The sequence below is a fragment of the Scomber japonicus genome, chromosome 12, assembly GCF_027409825.1.
Source record: "Scomber japonicus isolate fScoJap1 chromosome 12, fScoJap1.pri, whole genome shotgun sequence".
In the NCBI taxonomy this organism is placed as follows: domain Eukaryota; kingdom Metazoa; phylum Chordata; class Actinopteri; order Scombriformes; family Scombridae; genus Scomber; species Scomber japonicus.
Window position 1 is genome coordinate 8088841 of NC_070589.1, and position 13967 is coordinate 8102807.

Here is a 13967-nt window from a genome sequence, read left to right on the forward strand (position 1 = left end):
CTGTCATACTGTAGGGTACTTTTGGGGACACATTTCTTAATAAAGACCAGTTAATTAGGGACAGCTTGTCCAACTGTGGATAAAAGTGTAACCAATTGGTAAAACACAGATTTTTGGTTCAGTGGTTAAGGTAGGGTTAAGGTAGGGTAGGGTTAGGATAAGTCTCTAGCAAATTAATGTACAGTACAGTTAGTCTGTGTATATGTAATATATTAATATACACACAAACTTTTTTTTCAAATATGGTTACCAAACAATTGTGACACAAATGTGTAATGTAACTGTAATATTTTACAGTTTAAGAACAAACTGAAGTTTAAAAAAAATGGCATCAGTGCACTGAAAGAGTAAATTTGAATGGGAATTTAATATGTATATATTAAAAAAGGATTAAATATACATTTGGCCGATACAGCTTTAAAAAATATCGGCACATATCTGATGGCATAAAGACCAATACCGATATATCTGTGATGGGCCAATACCGGCTGATAATATCGGTGATCAGTCTGGCTCTAATATAAATACCCTAAAAGTGACTTCAGTAAACGTGTGTTTGTTTTCAGTTTAAAACCAGCATTGTGAGGACATTTTTGCTGGACCTTTCAACTTCAAAGGACAATTTTAGAATTGGATTTCAGTTCAATTTAGTAAGGGTAAGGATACTTATTGTTAGGGTTAGGAGAAGTCTCCAGGAAATTAATGTAAATCTATGTAATGTCCCCAAATGTAACCTAGGATAATATATATATGTGTGTGTGTGTGTGAATGTGTGTGTTTGTGTGTGTGTGTGCTAAGTAGGTAGTTGTGGGAGAGCCCACCCTCTGATGCGCACCCGGTCAGGGCGAAGGTGCTGAAGTGGCAGGAGGTCCTCAGGGCGATGCCTCCTATTGCCACAGCAGGGGAGGAGAAGAGCAGGATGACGGAGGCCGTGAGGAAGAAGGGTCGAGAGAGGTCATGAGTCACGTTCACCACCAGCGGGTTCCGATGGCATGAGAGGTCATGTGTTCCTTGGGAGATGGGAGGGTGTCATTCATACTTTGATTTGCCTCATTGGGTGCTTTATAGTCTTAATCATAGGACATTTACTTACTTTAAAAATACGTACGTAAGAAAAGAAAAACACATACAAACTGATCAAGTTAAAAGTACCTAGTGAGTGGTTCTTGCCAGTAGTATCAGAGAGGAGGATGGTGGCAGTCCTCCGACACTGCTCCCCAGACCAGGACCCATCTGAAGCCAGATACACCATCACAGAGGCTGCTACCCCAGGATGGACAAATCCCACCTGGATCAACAGATACAAAATGAAAAATGCTGCTTTGAGAAGAGTCAGAACAAAAAACATACTGTAAGAATAGTATGTTGTCATCAGTGTTGTGTCACTTGGAGTAACAATGTGTACAATAAATTGAAATTCTAAGTCACAAACACGGCAGATTCAGATCCATCAGAGTGGACATTGAGTAGAGAACAGTTCAATAGAGTGACTCTGACCATATGAGGAACAGATGGGTGCTACAGAAGTGGTATGGTGATTGTGTTTAATGAACAGAATCCTGCGTAACTGCTGTGATTCCAAACTGACCTCGACGTCTGTTCTCTGTGATGGAAATGCAGCATTTCACAGCCACCTGTCAAGCCTACAGACTGTGAGTGTTTCATACTCAACTATTTCGATTTCAGGAAGAATGACGCCGTATAGAAATCATAAAGACCTTTCAGAAAATGAGAAAGGGCTTCCAAATGGAGAAGCAGACCTGTTAAATGAGACAGATGCCTTGATAGGGACGGCTGAGGAACGCTCTTCAGGTAGCACGAGGCTAGGTATTTTAAGGAGAGGGGGGCCTTTCAGAGATAGAGAGAACACTTCAAGGAAAAAAGAGGTGTTTCAGGGAGAGTTGGCAGATACGGGCGTCATAATGAAGGCTTTTCAGACGGTGAAAGAGTTTTTAGGGAGGAAGGCGGCCTTCCAGAGAGAGGTTTGCGAAGATGTGCCTGATAAAGAGGGCGTCCATAAAAGAAGCAGGGGATGGAAAGATGAGTCATTCAACTAAAACTGTGGAAATGATGAGAGGGAGAAAGAGAGAGAGAGAAAAAAAAAATGAATGCGTACATGTGAGGAAAGAAAGAAGCGAGCTTGGGGCTGTAAAGGACCCTATAATGTAGAGCATGACCGACAAGGTTTTGAAGCGTTCAGTCAAATCAACAACTAGCCTACGCTTAGTCTGGCCCGGCGACGTTGATTGCGGGAAATGCGGCTGTGGAAAGATGAAATAATACAAAACAACTAAATATGAGAACCAGACACAGGCTTGGAATGGAGAGCCAGGTCCAGATACAGTGAGGTACACAAAGCAGGACATCTACGTGAGGCACTGTTGGCTGGAGAATGTTGGAACTTTGCGAAGATAAGCGAGGCAATTAGGCCTGTGAATGATTTGAACTGCAGCAGCTGCATTGTATTCTGCTGTCACCGCCAGGTTTGACAACGATACAAATGTAATTCATTTCAAACATTTCTTCTTAATCACAAATAAACAATTAGTTAATGATATATCATGTTTGAGAATCATTTTAATGATTAACACAGCCGGTAATACATCTCTTTTTGTGGCTATTCTAGAGCCATAATATTTATAAATTACGTGTCCATGTTGAGTAAGTGTATGATTTCAAAATGATTGTTATTATTCCTTCAAATGCCAGTATTTTAATAACTTCTGAACCTTTTAAATATTTAATTATGAATGATGAGTTAATTATACACTCTGGTCTTAGTAAACTAATACTGATCATTACTGAGTGATTTTTTATTATTAGTGCCCTCGCAGTCAAAAATAAAGGCACAAATGTAAATAAAGAATGAGTAGAGGGTTAGTCATGACTTTGTAATCGTCTACAGACCATTAGCACTGGACTAAAACGTTAAAATTAGTAATTATACTCACCAATGCATAGTATCAATCATGGGATTGTTAGAAAGTAAGGAATGTGTGTGTGTATGTGTGTGGGTCTGTGTGTGTGTGAGAGAGAGAGAGAGAATGAGCCAGTGGTTTGTGTGCGAAGCCCTTCAATCCCAATTTAAAAAGTATTGGAAAGTGTTGGAAACTGGTGAAAACAGAGTAGCCACCCACAGTCGTTCAGAAGAGGAGAAAACAAATACAGTGGGTGCACGTACACACACACACACACATACCTTCAGCCAATATGAATGTTCCAAGTCATTATTTGTGTCGGACCGGGCCGTGCAAGGGAACCAGGCATCGTTGGGAGGGTTGTCACTCATCTCAAGGAGCTGGTTTCTGCAAAGCTTCAAAGACAAAAGGGGAAATACACAGTGCTAATTGTGCAATGAATAATAATGACAATAATAAGAAGAAACAAGAAAAAAGTAGTACAGTCTGTGGTCAAATATTCTTTAAGGTGAAATAACAGGAAATAAGTGGACAGTAGGGGGAAAGTTGTCAGGCATGGTGGGTGGGACACTTTCCAGGTTCTGTTCCCATCTTCCTACCAATGTTTCTTCTGCATGAGTGTGAGTTTACATCTTTAAAGTGCTCCTCCGCTCGAAAAGGGTGTTTGCTTATTGTCACTTCACTTAGATGTTGGACCTCCATTGTGCAAAATGATGCATGTGCAGAGTATTTCTTCTACTGAAGGAAAGGAAAATTGCTCTGTGCTTAGTTTCAATCTTGTTTCGAGACATGTTCGTACCAGTATGATTAGTTTGGAAGCAGTACTGTTAAGTTGTTCATCCGTAATATTCACAGTAAGTGATTTAACCACCATTCTTGTGCCTTTTAAATTGAGAAAACCTTTTTATCCTACACACATTACATTATCATATGATTTAATTGGTGGTATTGTCATGGATTGTATATTAATGGTGTATATAAATTCTATTGGACTATTTTGTGCCTTGAAAAGAGCCTTGAAAAGAGCCTTGACATTCTCCGGTACTGGTCAGGCTGACCTCCGTTGAGACTCTTTGATTTGTCTTGTTTATTGAACCTTTCCTCATACAGACAAGTGTAGCGTGACAAATGCCAGGAGGTTGGCCAGTTCTGAGATGCTGGAACCAGTATGTCAGACACCAACAATCCTCCCTTGATAAAAGTGGCTTAAATCATTAAATTGTTCCTTGCCCAACCGAGCAGAACTTGCTTAACCCCGCATCTTTGTTTTTGTTCCTGCTTCGTTTGTAGGGGAGCAGCGTTGACGTGAGCACACTTGACATAATTTGGCATATCGGCAATGATGGACTTGAGAGGCCTCATGCGATTGCTTTTTTATGGGAGATGTCAGAGCTGGATAATGATTGATGTATCTTGTATTACAGTTGTAAAAAGCAAGGAAGGAGTTGTGCTGTGTCAAAAGTTGTTGTGCTGTCTGTCATAGAAGGTCGTGCCAGAACAAAGTTACGAGCAAAATCCTCCCTACCTCAGGTTTTTGTCTTTACCGGTCGCTGCTCAATCGCATTTTCACTCATTCGTCTCTCGGAACAGAAATTATTTTAGTTTGGTCAATGATGCACTGCCTCATTACAGGCTTGCACTTTAATGCTCACTCCAATCTGAAAAGTTTTGTTACCCTTTGTTATCCCCTTTTTAATTTGGTTTGGAGTGTGTAAATATGAGGCTGTTTTTCGAATACAAGAGCTTTTGACTCACTAAATTAAAACAATGTTGGCGTGCTGCACTCCACTCCAGTCAGTGCAAGGACAAATTATGTTCCATCTCAAGTATTAGATTTAGGCTGTATTAATTATTAATGGAACCTAATACATCTGCAATCCATTAGAATTTGTATTTTTGTGACTTTGTACACACCTGACTGATGTGGATTTTCCTAAACTGAGTCAGAGAAGTACACCAGTGCGTCTGGACCATATTCCTGAAGTAGATGCTTTACTTAAATAGCCAGTCAGGACTGTGATTTGTAACGTACTTAGTATAGAATGTGATGACTCTTTATATACATGTACACTAACACCAGTAGCGATGTGAAGTAGCAGGCTGTGTTGGTAGAAAATAATGTTTAATGTAAGTGAGAACAAACTTTAAAGTGATCCATCTTTAAGGTTGTGAATATTGCCTCATATGAGGGTTTAGGCCAAGGCTGGATTAGTACCCCCAGGGGCCCCTGGGCACTGAAACTCATTCTCATTTTCGCTAGTTGATCATTTTTCCTACACTCACGTTGATATAACGTAACCACAGTGTATTGTGGCCTGCTAACCAATCCTCACTTGCCCAGCTATCAAATTGACAAATAAAACAGTCAATCATGACACTTATTTTCCTGGAACTTTTATTTTATTCCGATTGGATAACGATGCTGTTGGGTAGAAACCTTGTAACTCCATATTTTGTTTTGGACATACAGTGTTGGCTTTGTTTCCGACAGTGACAAAAACTATCAATGTCAAGAGAACGGGTCAAGCTTTGTGTCATATTTCTGTGGAGCCTGACCAAAAAGTAAGTGCACTTTTTTGTTTTTCTCCCATTAAGGAGGGCCCCTTTCTGCTCAGGGGCCCCTGGGCACTTGCCCAGATTGCCTGTATGGTAGATCCGGCCATGGTTTTATTCATCTGGTCAACATTTTGTGAATTTATGCAAAACTCTTTTTTTGTGGTCATGTTCAGGGAATTGGCCAAACTATGACCAAAATTTAAGGCCTACGTCTCAGACAAAAATGGTGCTGAGATTAATACATCTTTCAAATCTGCTGAGTCAACCAAGCTGTTTAGAAACGCAGCCAGCTGCTGACATTGTTCCCCCAGAATTTCCACAATGGCCTTGTCATCACCTGGAAGTCTTTTATGTACCCTGTGGTTTGTACTTCATACCTTTGTAAGCGACGGCTCGCCGGTGGCAGCCTTGGCGGGGCAGTTGTGGGGGTCCTGGTGAGAAGCTGTGGCGGTGGATGCCCACTGGTCTGTGTAGCCCAAAGGTGTGAAATACCCACAGTCCTGAACACTGGAGCCCCGCTCGAACTCCTCACACACACCGTCACCATCAAAAACATAACATTGACTGGGTTCACCTTTGGAAGACGGAGAAGAGAATGCGAGAGAGGAGGATTTATGAAAGAATATAAAGCCTGGTTTCTTAATCTGGCAGGGTAAACATTCATCCCCCACTGTTAGACTCCCATCCAAATCTCTTTGTCAGTGAACCAAATCTGAGCAAATCTATTCTGTATTTTCGTTGGCCACTTTTAATGTTAGCCCTGTCAACTCAACCATATCAGGCTCTCTGCGCTGTCAACGGACTGTAAATGATGGTAAGGAATGAACTTTGACTTCAATTAATTATTGAGGATCACAACAATTTTGTAATGTTAATAGGCAGGAAGAGAACCTAATATGTGCCTTGGCCAGTTAGTGTGATCCCACAAGCACCTCAATGGGCCACGGGTATCTATAAGTCACCAGGTGACAACAGCCGCATTATGTGATACAGAGAACTGTCAAAGCAATGCTCAAAACCTCATCCAAGTCTAACAGAAAGAAAAAACTGTGACAGGCAGGAAAGTATTCATTTTGCTATTAGTGGCTTTTATCAACTTTCAAGAATTCAATTACATAAGCAGGGGACAAATAAACAAAATCAGCCAATAAGGGTCCATGGGGGTTGAAAGTAGCTTGAGGGTAATAAAAAACTGTTTAATACAACATTTTACGATTATTTTATGGCATCTTGTCGTTACCTGCTCTTGTCATTTGCCTCTTTTTAGGCAAATTGTCAAAACTGTGTAAATTTTAAAGGCTACTGAATTAAAAGGTAATAGTTTTTAGTGATAAATTATTTTTAATTCCTACTAATGTAGGTGTGTAACACATACAAAACATGTCCAACGGTTTATCAACTTTTAAGGCTGTTAATTGTAAACTAATACTTGTTTTCATGTACTGTATGTTTCCCAACTCTTCTAGCTTTTCCCACACTTTCAATGACATCTCCTGGTCTTTATTGGCAGTTGTCATAAAGATATCTAGAGATGCAGTTGAAAGCTCTGGAAAAAGCTAGTAAGTGGACATAGAAGGATAGGGTTTTTTTTTTTTTTTAAGAATGAACTTTCATGCTCCAATTTCCATGAATGTTTTTGGGGTTTGCTTTTCTTTCATTTACTGTGAGGTGATCTTGCAGCAAATCACTTAATTTGACTCTTTAGTAATGTGCCATGGAATAAGGTCAAAGACGCTTTCAGATTTTGGTAAAAGGTAAAGATAATATTTAGTCAAAACACCCTAATGACTGCAGTAAAACCTGATGAAATCAGTCATCGCTCATACTTTATTTCCCCATAGGTTACTGTAATGTGCTGCTTGGCCAGTAGGTCTGGCAGTATTTCTCAGCCAGTGTATAGTGTATAGGAATTTTGGACTAAAGCTGGGGGAAATAAACTAAACTAACACACTTCCTGTAACACAGCTGCACCTGAGCTACGAGAAGTGATTGTGTGAGCAATGGAATAAAGGGTATTGATAATAATGTCCTGCAGCGCTCTGTCAAGAGTGGGAAGCACAAGATGAACAACAGCTTGTTAATGCAGCAGCTATTCATAAAAGAGGGCGGAAAAACATCAGACACTTCAGACGCTTGGCCTCATTAACATCTGGACGGATGCAGAAGTTAGACAGACAGAGCCGCGTCAGAGAGTCAGCGCTACACAATTGGCTTCAATTAGTTTACGGAAACATGTTTCTGATAAAATTTGGCCTGGACAGTTCAAGCGCCATATTGTCATCCTGGGTTCATTTGGCAATACAACACCAAGTGAACTCACCAAACACTCCTCCCCTGCTTTGACAACACCTGTGAAAATTATTAAGTCTTTTTAATTCCAAGTCTTGTATTTATCAAGCTTCACAAAAGAGGACTGATTGACAATCTTCGCCCAGACTATTAAGACCATCTGTTTTTTGTTTAAGGTCAGCATGTTGTAACCATATTGTGCAATTGAACCTTTATTTAATCAGGCAGTGTAAAAATTAAATTAAAAATCTGTAAAGTTTATTAAAAACAAGGACCTGAAACCTGTAAGAGGCATGTCTCAGTGACCTTAAGAGACACAGCTGTCCTTGAGTCTCTCTGTGACATAAAGGACTTTAAAAGTAGTCGGTGTGGTGACTGAACTATACACAACTACAAATCTATTGTAAATTTGCTTGAACACAACAAAACAAGAGCAAGACAGGAAGGAATGAGCCAGTTGGGGATAGTGGGAGTTAACATGGTCAAGCGAATGTGACATTAAGAGATACATCTTGTCCGTGAGTCTATCTGTGACCTAAAGGACTCTAAAAGTAGTCGGTGTAGTGACTGAACTATACGCAACTACAAATCTATGGTAAATTTGTTTGAACACAACAAAACAAGAGCAAGAGGAAGGAACGAGCCAGTTCGGCATAGCGGGAGTTAACTGGGTCAAGCGAATGTGGCAACGAAACCCAAACAAATATTCTGTCTATGACTAACAAGTACGACTGAATAATTGGTTTTAAGTGTTGCAATTTGTAAAAACCTGTTTTTGCCAAATTGTTTTCCTTACTAGTCATGATGTGTTTTATTGTAAAACAAAGACATGTAATAGTTTCAGTCACGGCATGGCTGGTGGGAGAGAAGGGGAGGAGGGGGGTCAGTCTCTGCTTGTTTCCCCTTGACAAATAAATGGACTGGATGACGGAAATTTTAGACCCGTAACAAGCTCTCGTAACACAAACCCTCACACCGCACTTTGAATAACTACCATCCAGCTGCTAGTGGGAAACAACACACACAGCCTAAAAAGGAAGCAGCTAACAAACTTACTCAGCTGACTTGTCACATCTTCTCAGCAATATCGGGGTATGTTTCTGAAATTACACCAAAAGTCGGATGTGATAAAAAGCCGTACTCATTCAACTTAGCTTTTGGCGACACAGAGGGGGGGGGGGGGGGGGCATTCTGTATGGAGGATGAATTTGAAAGCTGTGGAGGAACACCACACACCACAACAGTAGAGCTGATTTCTCATGTCATGGCGGTTAATAAATGCTCTCATCCAGTCTGAGTCGCTCAATGACAAACAGACATTTGGATCGGCAGGATTCTGTGTGTGTATATGTGTGTGTGTGTGCAGGTATACATGAAACCCCCTGATGTGACATTATAAAACCACGCATGTCGATATGATTCATGTTCTCAATGCTCTCTGTCTGGTTTTACTCTACCACGCTGCACTTATTGAATGTGTTTACCAAATATAAGGGTCAAAAAACACATGTTTGAGAGAAGCAAAGTCTTCAGCCTTCTGCTTACAATGTTCCGGGTAAACTCCCTTCCATATTGTGTTTTGAGGCTTCTGTTGTGGCCTGTCTGCATGCTTCAGACTGGGCGAGGGCGCAGACACCAAAGTTATGTTGTGCTAGGGTGGGATCACAAACGATGGGGGTGCTCTCTGCGGCTTCTTTGTTTGTCTTTTGCCATCTTTATGCTGCATGTTTTTGGTAGTATTTACTGCTTTTTAACCACCTGGCCCAAGGGTTAGCTGAGCAACATTTGGCCGTGACCTCATGGTAAAAACAGTATATGAGATTCATATTAAAAGGATTGCAATCTTTGTGATATTTTGGAGGTCTTACACAAGAATGACTTTTAGATTGAGACATGGCAGTTCCTGTTATTTTGTATTCAAAGAGTCATGGCAAAAATACATCATCTTCAATCCAGCATTAGCACAACTACACGTGATTCTTATTTTTACAGATTGGAGTGAAAAACATCAACTCGAGCACAAACAGATAACATAAAACAGAACCTGCGGGTCGGAGTTTAAAAGTTGAAGAGCCTTAACAGGTGAATCTTTTTTTTCGGCGACGGACTCTTGAACACCCACCAAGTTGTTTTCTGGCAACCACATTAGTCACTGAGCCACAAATTAACTGTTTCTTAATGTTTCTCATCTTACCATAAATCTTTGGTTGTTTATTCAAAGAACAAATCGCACATTCTTGCCTTAACCTCACCAAAGTTAACCTGGCATAAACCCTTACCGCAGTTGCTCTTTCCTAATTCTGAGCTTCTTGTTGGGTTAAAAAAAAAAACGTTGCCAAGAACGGATGAGAAGTAATGAACCTCCCCCCTTCTCTCTTCACCCCCCATCCCCTTTGCATGATTTGATTTTGGCGGTCGGAACTACAAGGTGGCCTCCAATCACTTAACTATGGGGTCATTGTACAACAATTGTCAGAAGCAAAGGCTTTTACAGCTGGTTATGATCTCTCTCACTGGGGAGTGCTGGCTGACTGTTGCAGATGTGATTTGATAATAAAAAGCATATTACTTACTTTAGCATATCAGACAAAATGAAAAATGGCAACAGGGTCTCAAACATAACCGATGTTGTGTGCTGATTTTTTACAAGTCTCCAAATCCAAACCACAACATGATCTTTGATCAAAATCAATAGGCCTCATTTATCAATATTCCCAAGTCTGTATTGATTGCTCTGAGTCTTAAAAAAGGCCAAAGATTATTTAATAAAGGAAACACGTCTGACATGTGTTTTGAGACTAAAGAGTGTACTTCAGTGCTGAGTGTGTTTTTCTGCTGTTTCTCTGCCAGCCTAATATCAAAACGCCTCAGATTTCTAAACAAAACTTGTGACTTCGCGAACCAAAAAACTTTGCTTTCACCCTTTCTGCTCATCTGTTTTCTCTTATGTTCTGTGATGTTACATTAATGGTTTGTGGAATCAATTCAAGCCTGAAACTTTTATGTCTTGTAAATTAAATTTGATTGGTTTCATTTTTTCTTCTTCTTAATGCCGCTGCATGCACAAATGAGAAATTTCTGGCTATTTTGTGACTGCTCTTTTACACCAAATGTTTATATGGTGTTCATGTTTCTCATGAGAGCGAGGGCAGAGTTTTTGGGGTTTGATGTATGACAATAAAATAGTATTTCCATTGCACCGACTGTTACACCATGTGTAAACCTAAGATGGAACCAGAGAGCTCGCTCACCGTTACAGTTGAAGCCCATCTCCTTTTGGCACTTCTTCGAACATCCGTCACCATCCAGCAGATTACTGTCGTCGCATTCTTCTGTCCTAAAGAGAGAGGAACATCATCGCTTTTATTTGCCATTACCAGTTCCATGTCAACATTTAAGTAGCCATCACTTGTATAAATACATCTGCTTCAGGGCAACAGACCCTTGTATGAGGCCATCCCCACAGTAGGACTGCCCATAGGTGTAGAGGAGAGGTGGGGAGGGATCGCTGAGAAGACCATCCGCCTCCACCTGGATCGTGTACTCGTACTTTTCTCCCTGCCTTATGGAGCTACAGAGGAGAAGAGTGGAAGAGAAGAGAGGAAATTGTTTCGTGAGTGCTTGAAATTGTAAATTTTTTTGGCATAATAAAATTATTAAGTAGAATGTTATGTTCTTCAGAGGAGCAGTAAGCAAGACTTTATCATCGTATAATCTTTACGGGCTTGTTGATCAATACCAATGACTCATTCAATACAAAATTGCAAAAATATTGCGGTTATTGGTGCATGTGGTGCGGTGCATGACATAATACCTCCTTGCAAACGTGCAAAAGTGCTATGATTGTTCCCCAAATAAATACATGCTTCACTTCTCTTGATGGATTCTACTCACGGGATCGGAGCAACAAAAAGTGGGACTTGTACCAACCGCGGCTTCTATCCATAACCTTGCAGTGTCCAGTGACCTTACAGCCACCACAGAGGGAAGTGTATCTGTATTGATACCTAGGCTCCAGTGTCGGGAACTATTGATCTGTTTTGGTGGGCCGTGTCTATAAAAAGAGCCTCTCCTCTGTTTTCCGAGGACAGATCTACTGCTTCTGTGTCTGCACTAACCAGGAGAAGTACAAATCACTCAGTATCTCAGGTGTGTCCGGTTTCCAAGCTCTACGAATTTCCTCTATAAATTATGGATCAGAGAAGGAAAAGAAGATTTTGAAAATCTCCCCACTTTCCTATTTATCTGCACTGTATCTATATTTGGCCATATCCTCCTTACTTCCAACCTTCTGCCACAGCCCAGTGCTTTCAGATGCCTCTCATTGGTGAGGTTGAGGTCATGTTTTTCCCCTTTGCCTCTCTTTCTCAACTCTATTTCCTCTGAGACTGCTAGAATAATTAGCAAGAATGGTAATACAATATTGCTTTTCATGTGTTGCAGAAAAATCGATGTTTGTGTTATCCTCCTAACCCTAACCCTAACCCCTAACCCTAATATAATCGAGTTCCAGTATACCATCGATGGTAAACTGGACCAAGAAACATACACTGTTTGACAATGTAATGGAAATAAAATGATTTAAACAATAAAAAGTCTACAAGCCCATGCCTTTTATTTGGCTGAGAGGTCAATATATATAACCCTATAAACCCTAACCCTAACCCACCCGAGCACTTAACAGTCTACAGCCATGCCAGCACCTCAAGACGTCCTTTATCCCAAAGGTTATTGTCAGCATACAAACATGCTCTCAACAACAATACTATGATGTTAAGCATTTAGCCTGTTAGCAAGCTATTTGCTAATTAACACTAAAGATAAAGTACAGTTGAGGTTAGTGAGAATGTCTTTATTTTAGCAGGTATGTATATGTACTGGACAACCTACAATGTTGACCTGCTGATGGTGCTAGATGAAGTGTTAAGGGATCATCTAAGACAGATGTGTCCAAACTGTTCCATAAAGGGCCGCATGTTAGCAGGTTTTAGTTCCAATCAATCAAGAGCACAGGATTCGACCAATTGGCTATCTGAAGACTGAGCTCAGTTGATTGAATGAGTGAAGACTGGTATGCTTTTGCTTGGTTGGAACGAAAAACTGCAGCCACATGGATGACCATTTATGGAATAGCTTGGACGCCTCTGATCTAAGAGATTACAATTCATCCTGAGGTCGACATAAATGTGTGTAACAAATATCATGACAATCGATCTAATAGTTGTTGCTCAAAACCATAAATGTGAACCTCATGGTGGCTACAGTAAGGTGATCACCAAAGGCATTCGGATTCATCGCCTGGTAATCATGATGTCTGTACAAAAGTTTGTACCAATCCATCAAGTCGATCATCATATTGAGATATTTCTTATTACGGGTGATTTCCCATTGTCTGGGGACCATGACTGTCTGTAGAAAATTTCAAGGCAATCTATCAAATAGTTTAGAGATACAAGTATGATCGTCTACCCCTGTCATGGCCTGTCACATCAATAGCATGGCTAAAAAGAGTTGAGAAACTCTAGAGAGAAACACTGGGTTAACTGCATACTTCCAATGTTGGCAAACATCCCTGAAATCCACATGATGGTAAAAACAAATGTGTTTAAGATTGCCACAACTACTCATTTGTATGCTAGCTGTGGGGCATGGATTTCCAAGAAAAGTTAGACATGGACATATAATTGAAAGACAACAAGACGATTTTGTGACAACATAATGGAGCTAATCACATGTAATTACACAGAAATGAAAAGGATTTCTGTAGTTTTTTCATATTTTAATTCTTAGGAAATTATTGATTAAGTCTTTTCCCCCTCTATATACTTCTCAGTGAGCCTGTGCTGACCATGGTGCAGGTTCAGCGGGAGGAAATGGCTAAGCGCCAGCTCCAAGCAGTCACTGGTGTTTATGGCCTCTGCTGCTCACATTTGGTTCATATTCAAAAAAAAAAAAAGCCTCTGCTTACTTTTCCTCACCTCTGCTGCGGTTTCGTCTGCTTCTGTCCCTTCTTACCCTTCCTCACCTCTGGCGTCTCCTTCCCTCACCTATTCTCCATCTGAGTCCTCATTTCTTTTCTTCTCCCCTCTTTCGTGTCTCTCTGCTTATCTCCTCCAATTCTCTGTTTGTTGGTCCCCCTCGCTCCTTCTTCTTTTTCATCTCCTCTTCCCTCCATTATCCCACCCTCTCTCCCCCTTCTCTTCC

The 13967-nt window shown here is 40.6% G+C and overlaps 1 protein-coding gene across 1 annotated transcript in view; it reads right to left on the minus strand.

The window, feature by feature from the left end:
- pappa2 (pappalysin 2) overlaps positions 1–13967 on the minus strand; it is a gene marked incomplete at its 3' end in the record, with an annotated part of 75413 nt that overhangs the window by 30311 nt on the left and 31135 nt on the right. Inside the window, exons 12-17 of the mRNA XM_053330640.1 lie at positions 11206–11334; positions 11015–11100; positions 5852–6048; positions 3200–3313; positions 1153–1288; positions 836–1010 (exon numbers count right to left, since the gene is read on the minus strand). Of these exons, the coding sequence (XP_053186615.1) occupies positions 836–1010; positions 1153–1288; positions 3200–3313; positions 5852–6048; positions 11015–11100; positions 11206–11334 (837 nt within the window). The remainder of the gene's footprint in view (positions 1–835; positions 1011–1152; positions 1289–3199; positions 3314–5851; positions 6049–11014; positions 11101–11205; positions 11335–13967) is intronic.